The sequence below is a fragment of the Petaurus breviceps genome, unplaced genomic scaffold (assembly GCF_028583685.1).
Source record: "Petaurus breviceps papuanus isolate PSGF00001 unplaced genomic scaffold, PetGlider_PUasm1.0 151, whole genome shotgun sequence".
Taxonomy (NCBI): Eukaryota; Metazoa; Chordata; class Mammalia; order Diprotodontia; family Petauridae; genus Petaurus; species Petaurus breviceps.
The window spans coordinates 35,435,254-35,456,858 of record NW_027185712.1 but is presented as its reverse complement, the minus strand read 5'-3'; the positions used below and the strand labels follow the sequence as shown (position 1 = coordinate 35,456,858).

The following is a 21,605-nucleotide window of genomic DNA, read 5'->3' as shown; positions in this document are numbered from 1 at the left end:
CTCTGTCTTGCTCTGTTTCTCTCTCCCTCTCTGTCTCTGCCTGTCTCTCTCTGTCTCTGTCTCTCTGTCTCTGTCTAACTATCTGTCTCTGTCTGTCTGTCTGTCTGTCTGTCTCTCTCTCTCTCTCTCTGTCTCTTTCAACAGTGGTCAGTGTATATTCGTGCTGCTGTCCGAAAAGAAAAAGGTCTGCCCATTCTAGTGGAGCTGCTGCGAATAGACAATGATCGGGTGGTGTGTGCAGTTGCAACAGCTTTACGGAACATGGCCTTAGATGTCAGAAATAAAGAATTAATAGGTATGTTCTTTATGATCCATATTGCTGCAAGTTTGCAATAGCAATATTTGGCACTAATGTGAATTATGAAAATGCCAAATTATGATGTCCTGTGCTTTCCTTTTTTATGCTTTCTTCTTATTATTTAAATCATGAATGAAGGTTGATGGAGGAAAAGAAATTTGGTTCCAATCTACTCTTTAACATTTCAGTCCACCTTATTTGAAGATTAGGAAGATGACAAAGAACTGACTAAGGTGGGAAAAAAATCAGAACTAGGAGAGTATGATATCTCTGGAGCCAGGAAAGGATGGTTATCCAAGAAGGGGCGGTTAATAGTATCAAACTATGTTGTTGTTGTTGTTTATTTCAGGCAATGTATTTGAAAAATCAAGTCAAAACCCCACCCTGCCTTCAGCCCCAATATAAAAATTATGGTAAAAAAAATTGTGACTACTTAAAAATATTTTTAATCCCACATGTTAAAAATGAAATTGAGCTTTAAAAAATGAAAAAGTTTATTTTTGAAGGTCAGATTTATAAAATATAGGAAATGTAATTGTTGACTTTTCTAATCTAATCCTTGCTGATTAAAACTGTCAAAGTATTCAATGTGGGAAACTACTCATTATATTCTTGTTAATTTCTTTCTGGTTTTTTCATTTCCAAACTGCACCTACTCCCCAAACTTGGGAATATGCTTAAGATCAAAGTCTCATTATTTATTAAAGTATTTTATTTGTTAGAGATGAAGCCAGCTATTTAATTTTAATCTCTATTAAAAAATGATCCTTCATTTTTTTTAATGCAATTCCTTAGAAAATGCCAGAATGGCTCAGTTAACAAAGAAGATTATCCAATAATACAATTTGTTTTCAGAAACATTTTATCAGGCATAGACATATTATAAGAAGCAGAGGAATTTATTTTAGTATGTGAACTAACTCCCTGCCCTTCCTTAGAGTTGAATACTTGATCCCTTACTCGCCCCTCCAAGTGATTGCTTGCCCTCTTGGTCCATGAGGGCAGCCTCCTTCAGGAGACAGGTGAATCCTTCTCTCAAATGACTAGGCCTCTCATACCCTGGTCTGCAAAGGAAAGGCCTGTGTATGGGACGCTGTCAGTGCCACTTCCTTTACAACATCTGCTGCCTCCAGATTGGAGGGAAAAAAGAAAGAAAAAAGAAGGAATTTGTCCCTACTGGCTTCATGTCTAGACAGATGTTGACAAAAGTAACTTTAGACAAAAAGGTGATCACTATTACAGTTCTTGCATCTGATGTTTTATATCTGAGATTAGTGGTTTTTAAAAATTTTCATATATATATATATATACATATATGTGTATGTATGTGAAATGGCCCATTCTAAGATGAAAGTGAACCATATCTTTGGTATAAAAAGACATTTATTCATGTGATATCTTTCAGATTAGACTTGAAAATAAGATGGGCTAACTCACATTATCATGACCAATAAGGCTACCATCTCATTTCTTTTGTCCTAGGGGGATTTTGTTTTATCATATTGTCAAAGTAGACCATTAACTATAACTTAGAATAGTTTTCTTGTTAACAGAATTTTTTCATTGCAAAAATATTTGTACTAACTGTATTTGACCTATAGGGAAATGTATTATTCAACAAGAGGGATTGCTGTGAAGTTGATTATTTCTAGTTGATGCATGATGCATTTATTCAGCATTATGAAGAATACACAAAAAGTATAAGTCATGACCTCTGTCCTCTTAAGAACTTACAGTTTCAACAGTTACAATTTCATAAGCCTTATACATGTAAATCATTCAAATAAAAATTCAAGACAAGAGCTAATTTGTAAAGGATACTGCTGAAGTTCAGAGAAATGAGAATAGAGTGCCTAGGGAAAATTTCATTAAAGAGGGCTTTCATTGATGAAGGCCCTTAAAGGATAGGCAAAAGGTAGATAAATTCAGAGAATATGGGAATAAATTCTAAGTATATTGAAAAATATGAGTTAAATCTGGAATAAATAAGGAACAATAAAGATGTTGGCATGGCTAGAGTAGAGATTTTGTGTTGTCATGGTGGTTGAGCAACTAGAAAGGATTCAATTTGCTTGGGGATCCAATGCAAGAACAGTAGTTTGGACATTTTTCTGTAGGCAACAGAAGAGCTACTTGTTTTCTTTTGTTTTTTGTTTTTAGCAGGGAAAGATGACATGATGATAGGGACGCTTAAAGAAATTTCACCTGGTGTTGATGTTCCATAGAGATTGCCGGGAATATACTATGGCCTGAAGGCAGAGAGACTAGTTGGAACAACCTTTGCCACAATTCAGATTGTGACTAGGTTGATGGTATGTGCATTGAATGGAAGAGATAGAGATGGAAAAATATTTCAAAGGATAGTTTGACAGGACTTATTCACATACCGACTACAGAAAATCATAGCATCATAGATTTAGATCTGGATGGAATCTTAAAGGCTAGCTAAACCAACTTGCTTATTTACGATTGAGGAAACCAAGGTTTAGAAAGGTCCCAAGCCACAGTCTCTAATAAGGAACGAGCACCAAGGTGTTAAATCTGAGTAACTAAGATAACATTGATACCATGATGATATTGGTGCCATTATTGGTACTATAAGAAAGTTGTAATCACATAATTTAGAAATAGAAGGGGCTTTAGAGACTCCTTTTCTTTTTGCAGATGAGGAAACTGACTCAAAGATGTTAAATGTCTTGTCCAAGTCAAACATCTTGTGAAGCATAGTATGGATGCAAAGGTGTTTTCTGATTCCAAGTCCAGCTCTCTTTTCAGTAGAACCTAAAGCAGGGGAGCCATTTTGGGAAGGGGTATTGGAATAATACTTTTTTCCCACTTAAATATAAAAACAATCTTTAACATTAATTTCCCAAAATTCTGAGATCCAACCTCTCTTCCTCCTTCTGTCCCTCCCCTCCCCTTGAAATGGTAAGCAATTTGATATAGGTTATAGATGTGCAATCATGCAAACAATATTTCTACATTAGTCACACTGTGAAAGAAACACAGACTCTGAAACACACACACAATGAAAAATAGTATACTTTGATTTACATTCAGACTCCATCAGTTCTTCCTCTGGAGAAAGAGAGCATTTTTCATCATGAGTCCTTTGAAATTGTCTTGGATCACTGTATTGCTAAGAAAAGCTAAGTCATTCATAGCTAATCCTCGTATAACATTGCTGTTACTGTGTACAATGTTTTCTTGGTTCTGCTCACTTCACTCTGCATCAGTTTATGTAAGTCTTCCCAAGTTTTTCTGAAAGCATCTTGCTCGTTATTTCTTATAGCACAATAGTATCCATCACAATCATATACCACAAATTCTTCAGCCATACACCAATTGATGAGCATCTCTTCAATTTCCAATTTTTTTTACCACCACAAAAAGAGCCGGTATAAATATTTTTGTTCAGATAGGTCCTTTTCCTTTTTCTTTGAGATACTAACCTAGTGGTGGCATTGCTGGGCCAAAGGTTATACAAAGTTTTACAATTCTTTCAGCATCTTTCCAGATTGATAGGGAAGCCAGTTTTTTTAAATGTTTAGAAATTTATATGATCCACAGGACTATGCATGAGGAATTGTCCATCAACTGGAAAAGGACCTCCACAGAGAAATCAGGTGATAATTGAAGCCACTAGAATTTATGGTTGTCAGTCTGAGGGAGTGCACACATATAAATGGATAGTCATTGTGAGTGAATATTTATTAAGTGCTTATGATGTGCCAAGATCTATGCTAAGCACTGGGGATACAAAATTTTTTTAAAAGTCCCTATTATCAAGAAGCTTACAATTTAATGGGGGAAGACAGTACACAAAAGGAAGCTGAAAGGGAGTGGGGAGATACAAGCTAGCATGACATTCATGTAGTTGAAAACAGACAAGACCACTGATAGAAAATGAAGTTACCTGGAAAATTCTGAACCCTCTCTAAAGAAAGGCTTTGAGGGGAGTTTATTGTCCTATCCTCTAAGTCTCCGATCACAAAGGAGAGACAGCCAAAGGTGCTGAAAAGGTTTATTGTTCAGTGGTGTCTGATATTTTGTGTCTCCCTTTGGGGTTTTCTTGGCAAAGATACTGGAGTGGTTTGCCATTTCCTTCTCCAACTCATTTTACTGATGAGGAAACTGAGGCAAGCAGGGTTAAGTGACTTGCCCAGGGTCACACAGCTATCAAACATCTGAAAAGTATCAAAAGCTAAGTCATTCTATAGGATGATGAGCTTATCCTGTGGGTGAGTGGGGGGTGGGGGGGGCAGGTAGGCATTATGTTCTTGGAGTTGAAGTCAGACAGAGTCATTGATGGGAAATAAAGAGATAAGGCATAAATCTTAGGAAATGTCCACAGTTAAGGAGGAAAGGGAATCAAGGAAGCATATGTAGACAATTATAATGCAGTGCTGCCATCAAAGAAGCAAAACATTTATTTTTAGCATTTCTCTACAATTTGGCTTTCTTCCTTTTAAAAAATAGGTAACTGTCACAATTAGAAATCAAGTCAATTAGCACTTATTAATCTCTTATTTTGTGCAAGACAACATCCTAAGGCCTGAAAATACAAAGAAAAGTGAAACATCTCTGCCTTCCAGGAGCTCACACTCTAAAGGGGAAGATAGCATGCAAACAACAATTTGCAAACAAGACTTACAGGATAAATTGGAGATGATATTTTATATATAATATAATATAATATAATATAATATAATATAATATAATATAATATAATATAATATAATATAGTCAAAACTGCCACTTTGTCTTTGAGCTCAAAAATTTTTTAGCCATAACAAATGCTAAGAATACAATATTTTAAAGAGCATTCTGAATTGTTTGAAGATTTGGAGAATGGTCCTAGTGAGGTGAGAAACATTTGGCATGAAATGTTAGTCATAGAGAGCTATTTAAACATGGGGCAAGAGGGTTTTGAATATGTGCCCAATTAACCCCATTACCTTCTATGTTTAAAGTACATTAAAAGCCATGGAACAGATGTAATTTGACCTTTTTCTCAAATTTGGGACCATATTGATTTTGAATATCAGTATCAGATATAAACTTTGAACATCTAATCTTAATTACTCACTTACCTAGGCTTTCCTTGTCCTTGAGCAGAGTTATTTCATATTAGTTGGCATAGATGCTTTGATATCAATAGTCTCCCTTTTTGAGTCCAGGAGATTTGGAACAAATCAGTAGCCATTCAGTCACCTGTCTGCATTCCACTTGGAGTGCATTACATGCTTTATTTTGGGGGGAAAGGATTAAAGCACAAGGTAATAGTGAATCATTGAGAAGTACTATGGCTTCTAGGCATCCCTTCTTCCTTTCTGTTTCTGGAGTCAGTTCTGCTAAGCTGCAACTGTTGGAGTACCATATTGGTCATATAAAATTAGAACTCTAAAATCGATGTCATCAGGCAAGAAATAGAGTCAATCATGTAAAAATAGCTGTAAAATAATCACAGTCATATGCCTTATAGGATTGGGATGCTCCATCTTTAGGAAGGAGACATTTAATTGCAAAGAATTTGGTTTGTACCAGCATTCTTTTTAGAGCAAAGGAAATGTTCGTTTTCCCATCCCATTTCAGTAGCATTAATTCGATACTTTGGTAGATCTGTAACTTTATCATCTGTGTGTGTATTTCCTTGAACGATTTAGATCACAACTCATCTCTTGCCTCTTATCCTCTATGGCATTGGTCCATTTGATCTTTGTGATCCTATGTATTTTATTGTATGCATTTAAAAACATTTTTCTGAGAAGGGGTCCATAGGTTTCACTAGACTAACAAAAGAGTCCATGACCCACAAAAAGGTTAAGAACCCTTGATAAAGGAGAAGTGACTTGGCCAAGGTCACTGAAGTAGAAAGGATTTGAACTCAGGTCCTGTGGCACGAAGTCTAGTGCTCATTCCACTGTATCATTCATGCTGTGCTCTACCCTTTAGAAACTTCTCTCCTTCTCTAATGTCTTTCTGTTCTTCAAGGTCAAGGTATTTTCTTTATGAAGACGTCCCTTTCCATTCCAACCTATAATTAAAGTTTCAACACTCCTAAGAACATATACAAATATAGTCTTATTTAGAACTTTGTCACTATGATGTCTCTCATACTTTTTTTTTTAATCTTTAAGATGTGTTATTTATTTTTGCCCATCTTCATTTAACTGATACAAATTAACTTTCATAATGAGGACACTATAAGAGCCTTAAAAAGACCTTAGTTAGCCAATATTTGACTTACTTACCAAGCAGATTATTGTGACAACCAAGGACAATAAAGTGGTACAGAATATAAACTCATCTATAAAATCGTACAGAAAAGGGTGGTGGAAAATTATGAGTTATACACCTTGAAAAACAAAGAAAAGTATAAGGTAAAATCAATCTTAAAGAAAGTAAGATGGGAGAAACAAATAAATAGTAACTCTGATGGCATTCAGGAAAATCAGAATGAGTACAAATGATAAAAGAAAGATGGAAAAGATATGAAAAAAATGTATAACACATTTTTTAACCATTAAAAACAGTAGATCCACCAGACTTGGACTCCAGCTCTTTGTGGCCCCATTTGGTATTTTCTTAGAAAAGATACTAGAGTGGTTTACCATTTCCTTCTCTGACTCATTTTACAGATAAGAAAACTGAGGCAACCAAGTTAAGTGACTTGCCCAGGGTCACACAGCTGTTAAGGGTCTGAGACCAGATTTGAACTCAGGAAGATGAGTCTTCCTGACTCCAGGCCCACTACTTTATCCACTGTGTCACCTAGCTGCCCATTCTAACATAACAGGTCTAGATAAGTGTTCAGAGATAATGTAAAAATGAAAGAGATTGAAAACAGTGATATCCCCTGAATGAGACCTTACATACATAGAGAAATTCATCTATAGCAAACATAAGCATGAGGACAATGAGGAAGCAGATACTTAAATGAGACATGTCAAAAACATAGAAAAAATCTTAGAAATTGTTAAGACTGAAAAAACATGACGGAAAACAAATATCGAGATATATAATAAATTCCCAGTGTTTATGCCTTCTTCAGCAATATACATTTTTTGAAAATTATCTATTCATGCATAGGGGTATCCTGGATGAGGTTATTAATAGTACTAATATTTTCATGTTAATTTCCATGACCTAGAAGGGTGTCACAAGAGATATTCCACTATAACACAAAATTGACTGAAATATGTAGAGAATACATTTTCCCATTGTGTATATTCTTTGTTGATATTTTTTTTAAGTCTTTGGGTAGAGCCAAACACTAAATTAAAGGTTCTCTTCAGATCATTTTTCTATGTAAATCAAAATGGTTCAAGATTCCTTAGAAATCATAATAGAGATAACTTTGACAACAATCTGGTCATTAATATTAGTTTATGTATAAAACAAGGAGGTATAATATTGTTTGACAAAGGTGATTGCCTGTCTTGGAGGAATCTAGTAGAGTCAAAAGAGATATTCCCTATAAATGCTGAGGGCCTCCATTTGTTCCTCTTTATAAATAATAGTGATCATTGTATCAAACCCCAAAACACTATAGGACTTTCTGGTTGATATTGATAATCACTGCAAAGAGTTTGCTCTGACCATCCTTTCAGTAAAAACAAAGTAGATGAAGAATGCTTATCACCTAGATTATGAATTTTTTAAAATGGATGACATGTATAGATTGTACATCAGTCTGTGTATAAATACATATCCACACATATGTAAAGATAGAGATATAGTCATGGATAATAGATGAGAGAGAGAGACAGAGAAAGAGAATAAAAAAGGTATTTTTGGCAGATACTACAGATGGACAGCAGGTTGCACCTGGACTGGATTGCATTTGGGAAATTATAGCAAAAACAAGTATTTATTGAGCATTTACTATATGCCAGGTGCTGTGTTATAAACTACATTTACAAAGAAAGGTCAGAATAGTTCCTGCCTTCAAGGAGCTCACATTCTAATGGGGGAGAAAGCATGTAAATAATATATACATGTAAAGTGAAGGTAATATCATAAAAAAGGACTTCTAGCTTAAGTGGGACAAAAGTGACTTGTGGAAAACCAAGAGGTGAGGAAAGAGAACATTTCAGGGGGGACAATCAGTGAAAATGCAGAGTCTACATTAGAGCAACAGTCAATGAATCCTAAAATTAACTACAGTAAGTTCCTTGAATGAGCCCAAATGCTCCCTGTACTGAAGACCCCACCTTTCATTGTTATGAGCCATGAAATCATGATATAGATTACAACAGACTAAACTGAATGTAACTCTGAGGTCAATGGAGAATCAGATGGAGGGTGTGAGCAGGCCGTAATGCATAGCAAACAAGGAAATATGAAGAACTGGAATAAAGGATGTCATCCCAAGGAAGGTATCAAAAAAGAAAAGGGGCTGGTCATACAATGAGAGCAAGGGATTACTTATGGACATCTTATGTGTTTCAGTGTCAAGGAGAAATGAGGAGTCTCTGAGCTTCCCTTGGACTTGGAGAAACTTTCTTTGAGATGATAGCTACTGGAAGACAGGATTGCTAATAGCAACTAGATTTTTCAAGGAATGTCTTTTCCTTTGGCCAGTAAATATTACTGTCTGCCTCTACGATTTATGGCATCTATAGCTCTAAGGTGTCAGACTTCTTCAAGGATACACAAATGTTGCTCACTCAGCTTTGTTTCAATTTTTGAAAGGGGACAGAATGGGTAAGTGGGTAGGTAGGTGAGTGTCCATTCTAGAGGTTTGCAAATTCTTTTCAGTTTTGCTTATGTTGTCCATTTTAAGTGTTTTCATTAGTATTCAGAGGCCCTGTGGACCTGATCAGGCTAAGGCCACCGATGGAAGCAAAGCTTTGTCTTAAAAGCCCCAGCCCCCTCCCCCGCATATATCTACCTTGTGATGCTCTGAACACAGCATTCTCTGTGTCTTAAAGCAGAAGTTTGTGTTAACATTTGGTCCATGGAAGAAGAAAAATTAGGAATCCCAAGCTGTATTTTCAGTTTAATTTCTGGAGCAAGTTAGGTGAAGATGCTTTTATTCAATGGCATCATCCGTTGTGGCCCTCACTTGCCTCTGTGATGAAATAAATAGTCATGTCTTCTGATTTTTAGTGTCAGTCACAGTCTAACTCTATCCAACCTTTCTAGGCTTATGGAACCTTACTCTCTTTTGGGCATTCTATGTTCTAACCAAACTAGTTTACTTGCTTTTTGTCATGAATAATATTCCACCTCCATACATGACCATTTGGACAGGTCATTCTGGAATGCCCTTCCTCCCCACATTGACCTCAGAACTGTTAGCTGCTATTTTTATTTTGTCTTTTTGGAGAGGAAAGGAGGGGCAACTGGAGTTAAGTGACTTCCCCAACATCACACAGCTAGTAGGTGTTAAGTGTTTGAGGCAGGATTTGAACTCCAGTCCTCCCGACTCCAGGGCCAGTGCTCTATTCACTGTGCCACCTAGCTGCTCCCTGAATATATTTCGTTTTCTGGGTACATGTTTCTTCTCCCTCCCTCCTTCCTTCCCAATAAAATGTAAATTTCTTAAGGGCATTATCTGTTTCACTTTTGGATTTATATCTCTGTGGTCTAATATGTATTTACTGCTGCTTTAAAACTTAGGGAAGGCGACCGCCAAATCAACAAAACACTGACAGCTCTCATTCCTCTTAAAGGGAAGTCGTGAATGTTAGTAGTTTGGTAGCTAAATGTGCTTTCATGCTTACTCATACAGTAAAATTGAGTTCAAATGAATTGTAGTATAAGACTCTATAAGTCTAAAAGTCAAGGAAGGGACTTTTTACAATATTACCTTATCTTGGGATTTTGTTGCATTATCCTGTAGGTCACTAACTGGTACCTTGGAATGGTATAATTGGCTGGACATAGTGATACACACCTGTGGCCACTGTTACCAGCAATCCTGAGGCTAGTAGGTTGCTCAAGTTTGGGAGTTCTGAACTGCAGGGTGTTTGGTTGAGTAGTCGCCAATGCAATAAACCACCATGAGTGGGAGGCACTGGGCTATCCAAGGAGGAAGGATGGAGCCTAGACTGAAAATGGAGGATGTCAGAGTTCCAGAGCCAATTAGTAATTGGGTCATATCTATGAGTGGATTCTGCACTTCCAGTCTAGGTGAGACAGGAGACCTCAGCCTAAAAAAATAAACATGTTATAGTGGAAAGAGAACTGGATTAAAAGTCAGAGGATATGAGACTGAATTTTGGTTCTGTTACTTAGCACCCATGTGATCTCAGGCAAGTTACTTCCCCCTCTAAGCCTCAGTTTCTCCATCATTATAATGAGTTATTATAATAAATTCACAGACACTTAACACAAAAACTAGCCGTGTGACCTTGGGCAAGTCACTTAACCCCAACTGCCCTTCAAAAAGCAAAAAAAACTTCAAAAGCCCCTTCCAGCTATCAGTCTGTGGTGTTTTTTTGTGATAAGAGATATTTGGGGTGATCAGATTTAAATTTTATGCTTATTAAATTAAGAATAAAATAGCTAAGAATATTGTGTTGAATTAATAACCAAAAGCTAATAAAATAGTTCATGTATTGTTGAAAGAGTAAGTGAAGTAAGACCCCAGTGTTGATTCTCATTCCCTCCCTCTCTTTGGTAAATTTGTGGGATGGTATAGGTTAGAATGGTATGGAATAGATAAGTGAGAAAAATGGGGATCTCCATTGGTAACATCCTTAACAGAGAGCTCACAGAGCCATTTCCATATACATTAGAACCCTAGAGGGCATGAATCAATCCTTATGAAGTCTTTGTATACCATCCCAACAATGTCTTACATTACATAGAATTGTTCATTTCCTGGGTACTCAATATGTGTGTGTGTGTGTGCATACACACGTATATATATATATATATCTGATGGATGAATGATTAAATGAATGAATGAATTAACAAATGGATGCACAGGAGAATATATCTGGCAACATGAAGAATGACTCAAGAAAGAGTATGGTAAATTTTTAAAAACTGAATGAGTAGGGAGAAAAGGAAAAAAAAAAGAGATATTTCTTTTTCCCAGAACCTTTCACAACATCAAGTAGATTCAGAGCAAAAAGTTTAAACCTCTTTAAATCTAGCGATATATTCCATTCTGCAGCTGCATTAAGTGGTTTTAGGTTAGTTTTAAAATAACAACATTTTCTTGTTACATTGCTATGGATTGCTGATTTTCAAACATTTATATTGGCAGTGTTCTCTCCTCTGTAAGGTTTGCATTGGCCCAATTAGCAGAGCTCCTGCATCCCATTGGCCATGTGCCATTTTCTCTCCAGATAAGGTGTTTAAATGTGCAAGGTTGCATGCTGTTAGATGGCTGTCTTCAACATTTTCATCCTTAAAAACCACAGCAACACGATGTGGGTTCTTCCCCATCTGCTGCGTGCCTTCCGCATTACCCACTTGTGTATTTCAAGACCCAAACATCCATCACTTTATCTTGTTAGGACTTCAAGTATAAAATGTAGGATCAAAGAATCATAGAGCTCAATCAGGAAGAGGCCTTTAGGATCACTTATCCAAATCCAAATATTTTACATTGTGGGACCTGAGGCTTGCGAAGTAACATGACTGTCCTAAGGTCACAAAGGCAGTAGTAGTTTGAGCCTAGGTAACTGATGCTGCATCCAGGGCTCTTACGCTGCATCTCCTCTCACAGCAGAGGAAGCTAAGCAATGTCCTCCTATGATTTGTAAGTGAAGAAGTATGTTTGTCTAAGGATCTTCTTTTGATTTATGCGTCCATATTTTATGGTCGGTGCCATGACATCTTGGTGTCTTTTTCCATATGACAACTGACTAAACCCATATATAGGCAACTAAATCTTCTCCTTAGGCCCAGAGTTAAGAAGCAGGATGAGCCAAAATAAGACATGTCTCTTAAGTTGTAGTGGGTTTTTCTCTTAAGTTTTTGATCCTTTATTAAGATATCGTTTTGCCATATTAGGTCTGTTGTATAATTTGAAAACAAAAGTAAACAGATAATGCAGGTCTTCCCATGCTATTAAAGGGAATTTAAATAACATATATTCCTAAACTCCTCAAAACACATTCAATAATTAAATAAAATGAAAGAATATAACAAAATGGATATTATCCATAGGACTAATCAACTTCTCTAGGACAAAATACTTGACATTAAATTTATTATGTGGTTTTTTTAAAGTATGTAATGGTGGTTCAGTTTCACATAATCTTCTTTGTTCTGATTTGTATAAGTAAATGTTCTTTTTTTAGTGTAAAGTACAGAATTAAAAAAATTAAACTCACCAAAACAGAGCAAAATTTCTAAAAGAGCTTAGCTATTCATTTTTTTCAACAACAGCTGCAAATTTTCCTTTTTCTTTTTTTTTAAAATCCAAACTTTTCTCTAAATCTCTTCTATCTCAAAAAAGCTTCCTTTTCTAAGATGTCTAATGAAGTTAAAAGTGATATATTCCATATAGATATTATAACAGCTACATTTAGACACAAAAACCTATAATCAATTATTGAAAATTTTGCATGTTAATGAAATTCTAACAACTTTTCTAAATATTTCAAAAGATAGTTTAATCATATTTTCTTCTGTGTTTTCTTTCACTGTTATTTTTTGTTTGTTTGTTTTGCTTTTTGGAGGGAAGAAGGCAGGGCAATTGGGGTTAGGTGACTTGCCCAAGGTCACACGGCTAGTGTGTCGAGTGTCTGAGGTTAGATTTGAACTCAGGTCCTCCTGACTACAGGACCGGTGCTCTGTTCACTGTGTGACCTAGCTACCCCTCTTTCACTGTTTTTAAGTAGTCTACACTCACTGACTCCACTTGCTCTCATCATTTCATCACTTTAAATGATATAAAATTTGAGCAATTGTAGGTAATCTCTCCAGTGACACAGATCCCAACCCTTTTATATATTAGTAAATTGTTTCATGAGTTACTCTGCTTTCCCTCCTCTCCTCCCTGCCTCTCTGCCCCACCCACCCTCCACACTCCTCCCCACTCCCAGTTCCTCAGAGCATATATAGGGAATGGAACAAGAATCTAGGTTTTTCAACTACCTTGTTCTCCAGCATTTTTACTCAACCCAAAGTGAGACACTCTGTGATTTGGGAGAAGAGTTGTACTAGGAGCCAGCTAAGAATGCAAGCCAGAGGATGCAATGGTAGGGTTCCTTGATTTGTTTTGGTTTTTGCTCCTAGAAATATATAAAGTTCATATCATCTTTTGAAAAGCTACAAATTATGAAGGAATATTAGAGATGCGTCTTCACTGTCAGGATGAAAATGTTTCTTCAGATCCTGACAGATGTTGTTTTAATTAAAACACACACCACTTCAATTAGTATTTTACAAAGAAGCCTAATTTCCCAGACAAGGTGATTTATCAGATCACTCGAAGCCTGGCTGCTTTAATAACCTGATTTTGCTAGCCAGTTTCAGAGGAGAAGGGAAGTCACAGAGTAAAGCAGGAACTAAATTTTCATCAGCAGATTAGGTGCTTATGGGAGGCCAGACATATCAACAAACCCAGAGACTCATAGAATCAATATTGTTACTCCTTTTGGATGAGGTGCATGGTCCCATGTTAATTAAATTCTGATACTTGTTAGAGAATTGGGGGACCTGGAACAAGTAGAAAAGAGTTACTTGGAAAAATAGAGCCCTATATAAATGGAATTTTAAATTATTATTTTATGAAATGAGACTTAATGAGTCCCCTATTAGGATTATTTCCTAGTTTGAGGTCAGAATGGGAATCACTGGAAACAAAACGGAAAACTGTTCACATTTTATTCAAATTTAGGTGATATCCTTATAGACCTGAGAACAGGGATTCTTAATCTTTTTAAAGTCATAGGCCCCTCTGGAAATCTGGTAAAATCTATGGACTCCTCAGAAGAATGTTTTTAAATGAATAAAATAAAATACATAAGGTTACAAAGGAAACTTATTCTATTGAAATACAGTTATAAAAATATTTCTTTAAGAATAAGTTCATGGACCCTAGGGTAAGTACTCATGCACTAAAGAGAATACCCACAGACACATTAGCATGGGAGTCTTTTCTATTTGACCATATGATGTCAGAGGAAAATCTTCCAGTTGAGAATGAGCTGCTAATGAGAATTATGAAATAGCCATGCTCAAGTAAATACTTTCATAAGCTCCTAAGGGGAGAAAAACCACCTTTGGAAGCAAAAAAGTTTTAGATGCTTCCTGCTCAGAACCGGACTTGGATTGGGTACTCAGAGAAAAGCACATTGGCCCCTTCGCTGGAATTGAGAGTGAGCAACTCAGGCCATCCCTGTTGGTTTTAGATTATAATAACCTGTAATCTCTTTCAGGGAAATTTGTAATAAGGTAACCTTATGAGCACCTGTTCTTTTATATGTCAAATCCACAAGAAACTACTATCTTAAAGAGGCAGAATTTGTTCCTTAGATGAAATGGAATACACAGTATTTTGCATTATAACATTTAGCTGTCTGAATAATTTCCTGTCAGCTAACTGATTTTGAAAGGTGGCATGTTACAAGACAAATGCCATGGCATCCTGCTGCTTAAAAGTAAGCACATAAAATCTCTGTTTTCACATGTGTGAGTTCCAAGATTCAGGTAGTTAATGTTGAGGCTAGAGAGCTGAGGAAAGGGATTTAAAGAGAATATGTATTTTGTCTAATACACAATGATAGCCTGATGGATTTAGTAATGTGGTCTTCAATTTAAACAAAAACAAAAACATCTACCTACCACCATGCCTCAGAGGGGTGGGGAGGAGAGGTTTTAATTTATTAGTCCATAAGGGAAGATATAGTTATAAAATACAACCATGCCCTAAATGATTTCTCTTCCTCTGTAGAAATAAAGGAATTTTTTTTCTTTCTTTTTGGGGGGGGGATTTTTTTTCTTATGGGTAAGGTAACAGAGAGACCAGAGAAGCTGAAGTGAGGAGAGCATGCTTCTGTTTTCAAGTATCTGAATGGCTTTCTTATGGGAGACATATTAGATCCATTCTATCTGATCCTACAGAGCATAGTTAGAAGCAGTGGGCAGAAGTTGTAGAGAGACAGTTGTGGTCTGATATCAGGAAGTACTTCTTCATAATTAGAGCTAACCAAAAGTAGAATGGGCTGACTGTGGAGGCAGTGAGTTCCCCCTCACTTGAAGTCTATGTGGAAAAGCTGGATAACCACTTGCCGGCTTTATTGTACAGGGGATACGTATTCAGGGACAAAATCAGATTTGATGGACACTGAGGTTACTTCCAATTCCAGTTATATAATTATAGTTATTAGTTGGTTTTGTGGCTTATATTGAAATATTTTGGCTAAAAACCTTGGAGCCAAAGCCACAGCTCCACCAACAATGCACTAGTGTACCTGTTTTTCCACAACCCTCCAATATTTATCATTTCTCTATTTTGTCAACTTTCCCAGTCTGATAAGTGTGAGGTGGAACTTTAGAGTTGCCTTGACTTCCTAATCATTAGTAATTTAGAGCATTTTTTTCTATCACCATTGATTCATTTCTTCCTTTGAAAATTGCCTAAAACTCTCTTTTCTGAAAATATTCTGGAAACCATTTTGTTATTGGAATGACTGTGGAATGAAATCACTTCACAGAATATTTTGAACCAATTGTATCACTGATAGTACTTACAGAGAACGGTAGTTTCTGAGAAGTGCATTGTTTCAAGTAGAATACTGGTCTCAACCTGCAGTGTTACTAATGGTATTAATAACTGAAATTAAAACATAATTTCAGCTATTACTAAGAACAAAGGGGAAATCACAGAAGAGATGCCAGGGCCTTGTTTTGGCATAATGTTTTGCTACTCACATTGAGATTAAGATATCTTAGACCTCTTTGTTAAGGATTCTAACTTTACTTTTCCATGTTATTAAAGCTTACTCTGTTTAATACCAATTTAATCAATAGGCCAGTAAGGCCATGTAAAAATAATGTTCACTTAAAATCTTGAAATAAAATATAAGCTTTAAGTATCAGCTTTATATTTCTGTGAGCTAGGTTTCTTCAACCAAAACTCATTACCATTTCCCCCCAAAAAATGTTAAATCATAGGATTATAGAGTTAGAGTTGGAAGGGATCCCAGAGGGCCCTCTCTTTTGACCCTTTTATTTTAATGATGAGGAAACTGACTGGAAGCATGGTGGTGCTTTTGACAGAAGTAACGAAGTTTGGAACAGGGTTAAGTTTCAGTGGGAATATAATAGAATCAATTTTGGATATGCTGAGTTTGAGATGTGTACAAGACATCCATTTTTAAATGTCTGATAAGAAATTAATTATTTAGAAATGAAAATCTCAATGGAAAAACTAAGCCTGGTTATATATCTATAAAATGAGAGGGAAAGAGAGAGAGAAATTTTTAAGTCATCTCTGCAGACATGATCCACAAGTATTTCTAAACTATGGTATCCCCTTCACCCCCTCACAGTCTATCACAGGAGTGGGGAACTTGCAGCTTCAAAAGTCACATGTGGTCTTGAGGCCACAGATTCCCCACCCCTGGGACTCTTAACACTTCTAATGCAAGATTGTCAAGACGAACAGGGAAAGTTAAAATGGAACAAATTATCTTATACAAAAAAAGGCATAAATGAAAGAATATTTAAGTAGGGGGAGGGAGGTGGAGGGCAGACAGCAATGGAACCTATTTTCATCAGAACTGGGTTAAAGATAGAATAACATATACATCTAGGTGGGTATAAAAGTCTTCTTAACTTTCAAAGAAATACGAGGGCAAGGGGATAGAATGAGGGAAGGATTCTTAGAAGGGTATGAGGAATAGGGAGACAGTGATCAGAAGTAAGTAGACTGGGGCAGCTGGGTGATACAGTGAATAGAGCACTGGCCCTGGAATCAGGACCTGAGTTCAAATTCGGCCTCAGATACTCACTAGCCATGTGACCATGTGCAAGTCACTTAACCCCAATTGCCCTGCCTTCCCCCTTCCAAAAAAGCAACCAAAAAAAAAAAAAAGACAGAAGTAAGTAGACTTCTGAGGAAGGATGGAGTAAAAGAAAGAAAGAAGACTAAGCAGTGGGGGAGGGGGGAAAGGAGAGAAGGAAACACACAACTAATAATTATAATTTTGAATGTGAATGGAATGAACTCACACACAAAATGTAAACAGATAGCAGAATGGATCAAAAACCAGAACCCAACAATATGTTGTATACAAGAAAAGCATTTTAAAATGAGAGACAAACATAGAGTAAAAATAAAGGGTTGGAGAAGAATTTATTCTGCTTTAGTTGATGTATTAAAAAAAAAAAAGCATGGGAATAGTGGTCTCAAAGTTAAAACTAAAATAGATTTATTTAAAAGAGATAAGCAGAGAAACTACATTATATTAAAAGGTACCACAGATAATGAAGTAATATCAATACCAAACATATATGCACCAAATGATATAGCATCTAAATTTATAAAAGACAAGGTAAATGAATTACAGGTGGAAATAGAGAGCAAAACTATAATAGTGAGGACTATTCCATCTCCAAAATAGATGAATCTAACCAAAAAATAAATAAGAAAGATGTCAAGGAAATAAATACAATCTTACATAAGCTAGATGTGATAGACATCTGAAGAGAATTAAATGAGAATAGAAAGGAATGTGCCTTTTTCTCAGCAGTACATGGCACCTTTAAAAAAACTGACCACATATTAAAACCTTATAGTCAAATGTAGCGAAGCAGAAACATTAAAACATCCTTCTCAGATCATAATATTAAAAAATTACATTTAATAAAGGACTATGGAAACAAGGATTAAAAATTAGTTGGAAACTAAATAACCTAAATTAAAGAATGAGTGTGTCAAAGAACAAATTATGGAAATAATAAATAATCTTGTTAAAGATAATGACAGTAATGAGACAACAAACCAAAACTTAGGAGATGTAGCAAAAGTGGTAATCCAGAGGGAAAATTTATACCTTTAAATGCTTACATAAATAAAACAGAAAAAAAGCAGATCAACAAACTGGATGTACAATTAAGATTTTTGAGTTAAACACCAAATTATATATCCTTAAAATTAAAGGTAAGATTAGTAAAATTGAATTTAAAAAACTATTGAATTCATAAATAAAAATAGGAGGTGGTTTTATTTTTAAAAATGAGAAAACCATTGGTTAATATGACTTTTAAAAGGGAAAGAAGAAAACCAAATCACTAATATTAAAAATGAAAAGAGTGAATACATAATTAATGAAGATGAAATTAAAGCATTGTTAGGAGTTATTTTGCATAATTATATGCCAATAAATTTAAAAATTTAAGTGAAATGGAAGAATACTTACAAAAATATAAACTGCAAAGATTAACAGGAGAGGAAATAGTATATCTAAATACACCTATGTTAGAAAAAAAAATTCAACAGACCATAAATGAGTTTCCTGAGCAAAAAGCATCAGGCAAGATGGATTTAGAAATTAATTCCACCGAACATTTAAAGATCAACTAACTCCAGTGTTAAATTATTTGAAATAATAGACAAAGGAGTCCCACCAGACTCCTTTTATTAAACAAATATGGTGCTGATACACAAACCAGGAAGAGCAAAAATAGAGAAAGAAATTATAGACCAATTTCACTAAAGAATATATTTGCAAAAATCCTAAATAAAATACTAGCCAGTAGACCACAGTAGGCAGTTAGGTGGCATAGAGTGGATAGAACTCTGGACCTGGAGTCAGGAGGACTCATTTTCCTGAGCTCAAATCTGGCCTCAGATACTTACTAGTTGTGTGACCCTTAGCAAATTATATCACCCTGTTTACCTCAGTTTCCTCATCTGTAAAATAATCAGAAGTAAATGGCAAACTATGCCACTATCTTTGCCAAGAAAACACCAAATGGGATTCCCAAAGAGTGGGACACAACTAAAAATGACTGGACAACAACAATATATCATTGATTACACATTGTGACCAAGTGGGATTTGTACCAGGAAAGCATTGCTGGTTCAATATAAGGAAAAATAATAACATAAATGATTAAATTTTTTAAAATCAACAAAAATTATATTATTACATTAAGAGATGCAGAATGGGCAGCTAGGTGGCACAGTGAATAGAGCACAGGTGCTAGAGTCAGGAGAACCTGAGTTCAACTCTGGCCTCAGACATTTGCCACTTATGAGTTCCCACGGTTTGGGAGTGATCAAATGAGATAACATTTGTTAAGCATTTTGCAAACCTTAAAGTACTGCATAAATTTTAGCTATTATTATTTATATAGAGCTTTCCAATTTGCTTAGATTTTCCAAAGATCATCTCATTTAAATAACACAACAATCCTTTGAGGTATCCTCTTTATATAGATGAGGAAACTAAGCCAGAGACCAGTTTGAATCAAGGTTGTCTCAACTCTGAAACAAGATCCTTGTCCACCATGCTTCCCTGGTTTCCATTCTTACTTAATTCCCATATATGCTTGCTGCTACCCAGTGACAACAACAGTAAAGTTGTGTTACAGAGAAACAGAAATTCATATTCTCTTGGTTCAGACTGGTGTATCTGGAAGAGGAAAAAAGAGAGAATACATCTTAGTAGGACACAATATTCTTGACGGCAGAAGCTGGCTAACTTTTGTATTTGTATCCTCAGCATTGAGTATAGGACCTGCCACATAGTAAGAAGTAACAAATATATGCTGATTGGTAGTTTAATTGACTATATTGACAAAATTTGAAGAGAAAGCCTTTCAGTTTGAGGTTTTTTGGGTTGGTTTGTTTTTTTTTTTTTGCCTTTTGGAGGGCAATTGGAGTTAAGTAACTTGCCCAAGGTTACACAGCTAGCTTTTTTGTGTGGGTGTTAAGTGTCTGAGGCCAGAACCGAACTCGGGTCCTCCTGACTCTGGGGCCGGCACTTTACTCACTGCATCACCCAGCCACCCCTTGTTTTTTGTTTTTAACTTAATGACCCCATAATAAAGTGAGCTATATGCACAATAGAACAGTGGGAAAATAGGCTTACACACGGAACTATAGACAAGGTAATAATGCCTTTGGAGGATGATAGCTCTATATTATGACATTGTAGAAAGAAAAAACAACTGGAATTTCTTGACCAACCTCATTTGAAAAAAGAATACTTTCCAAAAAACCTAAATTACAAAGCAAAGAGGCATCATGGTAGTAATGTCTTTTTAAACTCTGAATATGCTGTCTATCTATATGACCCAATTTTGGGGAACAAATGGGTAAAATTTCTGAAAATTGAGCATAGGTGAAGAGACCAAAGTGTCTTAATTAAATGAAATTTACAACAAAATTACTGACACATATTTAATGTTATATTTAAGCATTATTTTACTGTGTGATAATTAGTAACTAAATATGAATGATAAAACAAATGGGACATCCAAAAGATAATTTCACAATTTTGCCCAAGACTGTTTCCCTTTAGTGTTGTGCTTTCAACTACAGGGAACTAAACTCCTAGGCTGGTGGGCCTGGAAATGCAGGGGGTTGTTGTTATTATTGTTGAGTCATGTCTGACTCTTTGTGATCCAATTTGGGGTTTTCTTGGCAAGACACTGGAGTAGTGGTTTGCCATTTCCTTCCCCAGCTCATTTTATAAATAAGGAAACTGAAGTGAACAGTGTCAAGTGACTTGCCCAGGGTCACACAGCTACTATTTGAGACATTTAAATTTAAATCTTCCTGACTTCAGGCCCAGTACTCTATCCAACTCTATCTAGTTGCCCCTAAAGCAAGGATTGGAGAAGTCCAAACCTTCAGTTATATATGGAGTAATTACCTAAAACCCACCAAGTTAAACCAGAAAGAGAGGCTAACAAGATTAAATGAAATATAAACAAAGATTAAAGGGAGATGCCAGAAACAAAATCAGCCAGTTTTTTGTTATTAATAGAAGTCTTGGAGTAAATATATACAGATCACCTGACCAAGTCTCCAGGATTATTCCTGCAGGGTAATGACAAGTGAAAGTTAGCTTTGACTTCAGATTTGTCAGAAGTTATGTGCTTCGGAGTCTGACCTGACCTTTATCTGCATACAATCATGCCTCCTGACTCTACCACACAAGTATATGCACCTGTGCCCTGTAAGAGGCAATATAAAATAACTTTGTGAAGCCTGGGGCAAGATCTCACTTTAGGCATTAAATGTCTGGGAAAGCAAAGACTGAGTCATATGTAGCTCAGCTAAAGCCAAGGCAAAGGCTGGATAACCACATGGCAATGTTGTTGACAGAATTCACCATTTAGCTGGGACTTAGTCTAGATGACCTCTGAGGCCCCTTCC

The 21,605-nt window shown here is 35.9% G+C and overlaps 1 protein-coding gene across 6 annotated transcripts in view; it reads left to right on the top strand.

The window, feature by feature from the left end:
* CTNND2 (catenin delta 2) overlaps positions 1-21,605 on the top strand; it is a 1,206,354-nt gene that overhangs the window by 1,067,786 nt on the left and 116,963 nt on the right. For all 6 annotated transcript variants that reach the window (XM_069077188.1, XM_069077207.1, XM_069077216.1 and 3 more), the window contains one exon: positions 145-295. In XM_069077188.1, coding sequence (XP_068933289.1) covers positions 145-295 — 151 coding nt within the window. The remainder of the gene's footprint in view (positions 1-144; positions 296-21,605) is intronic.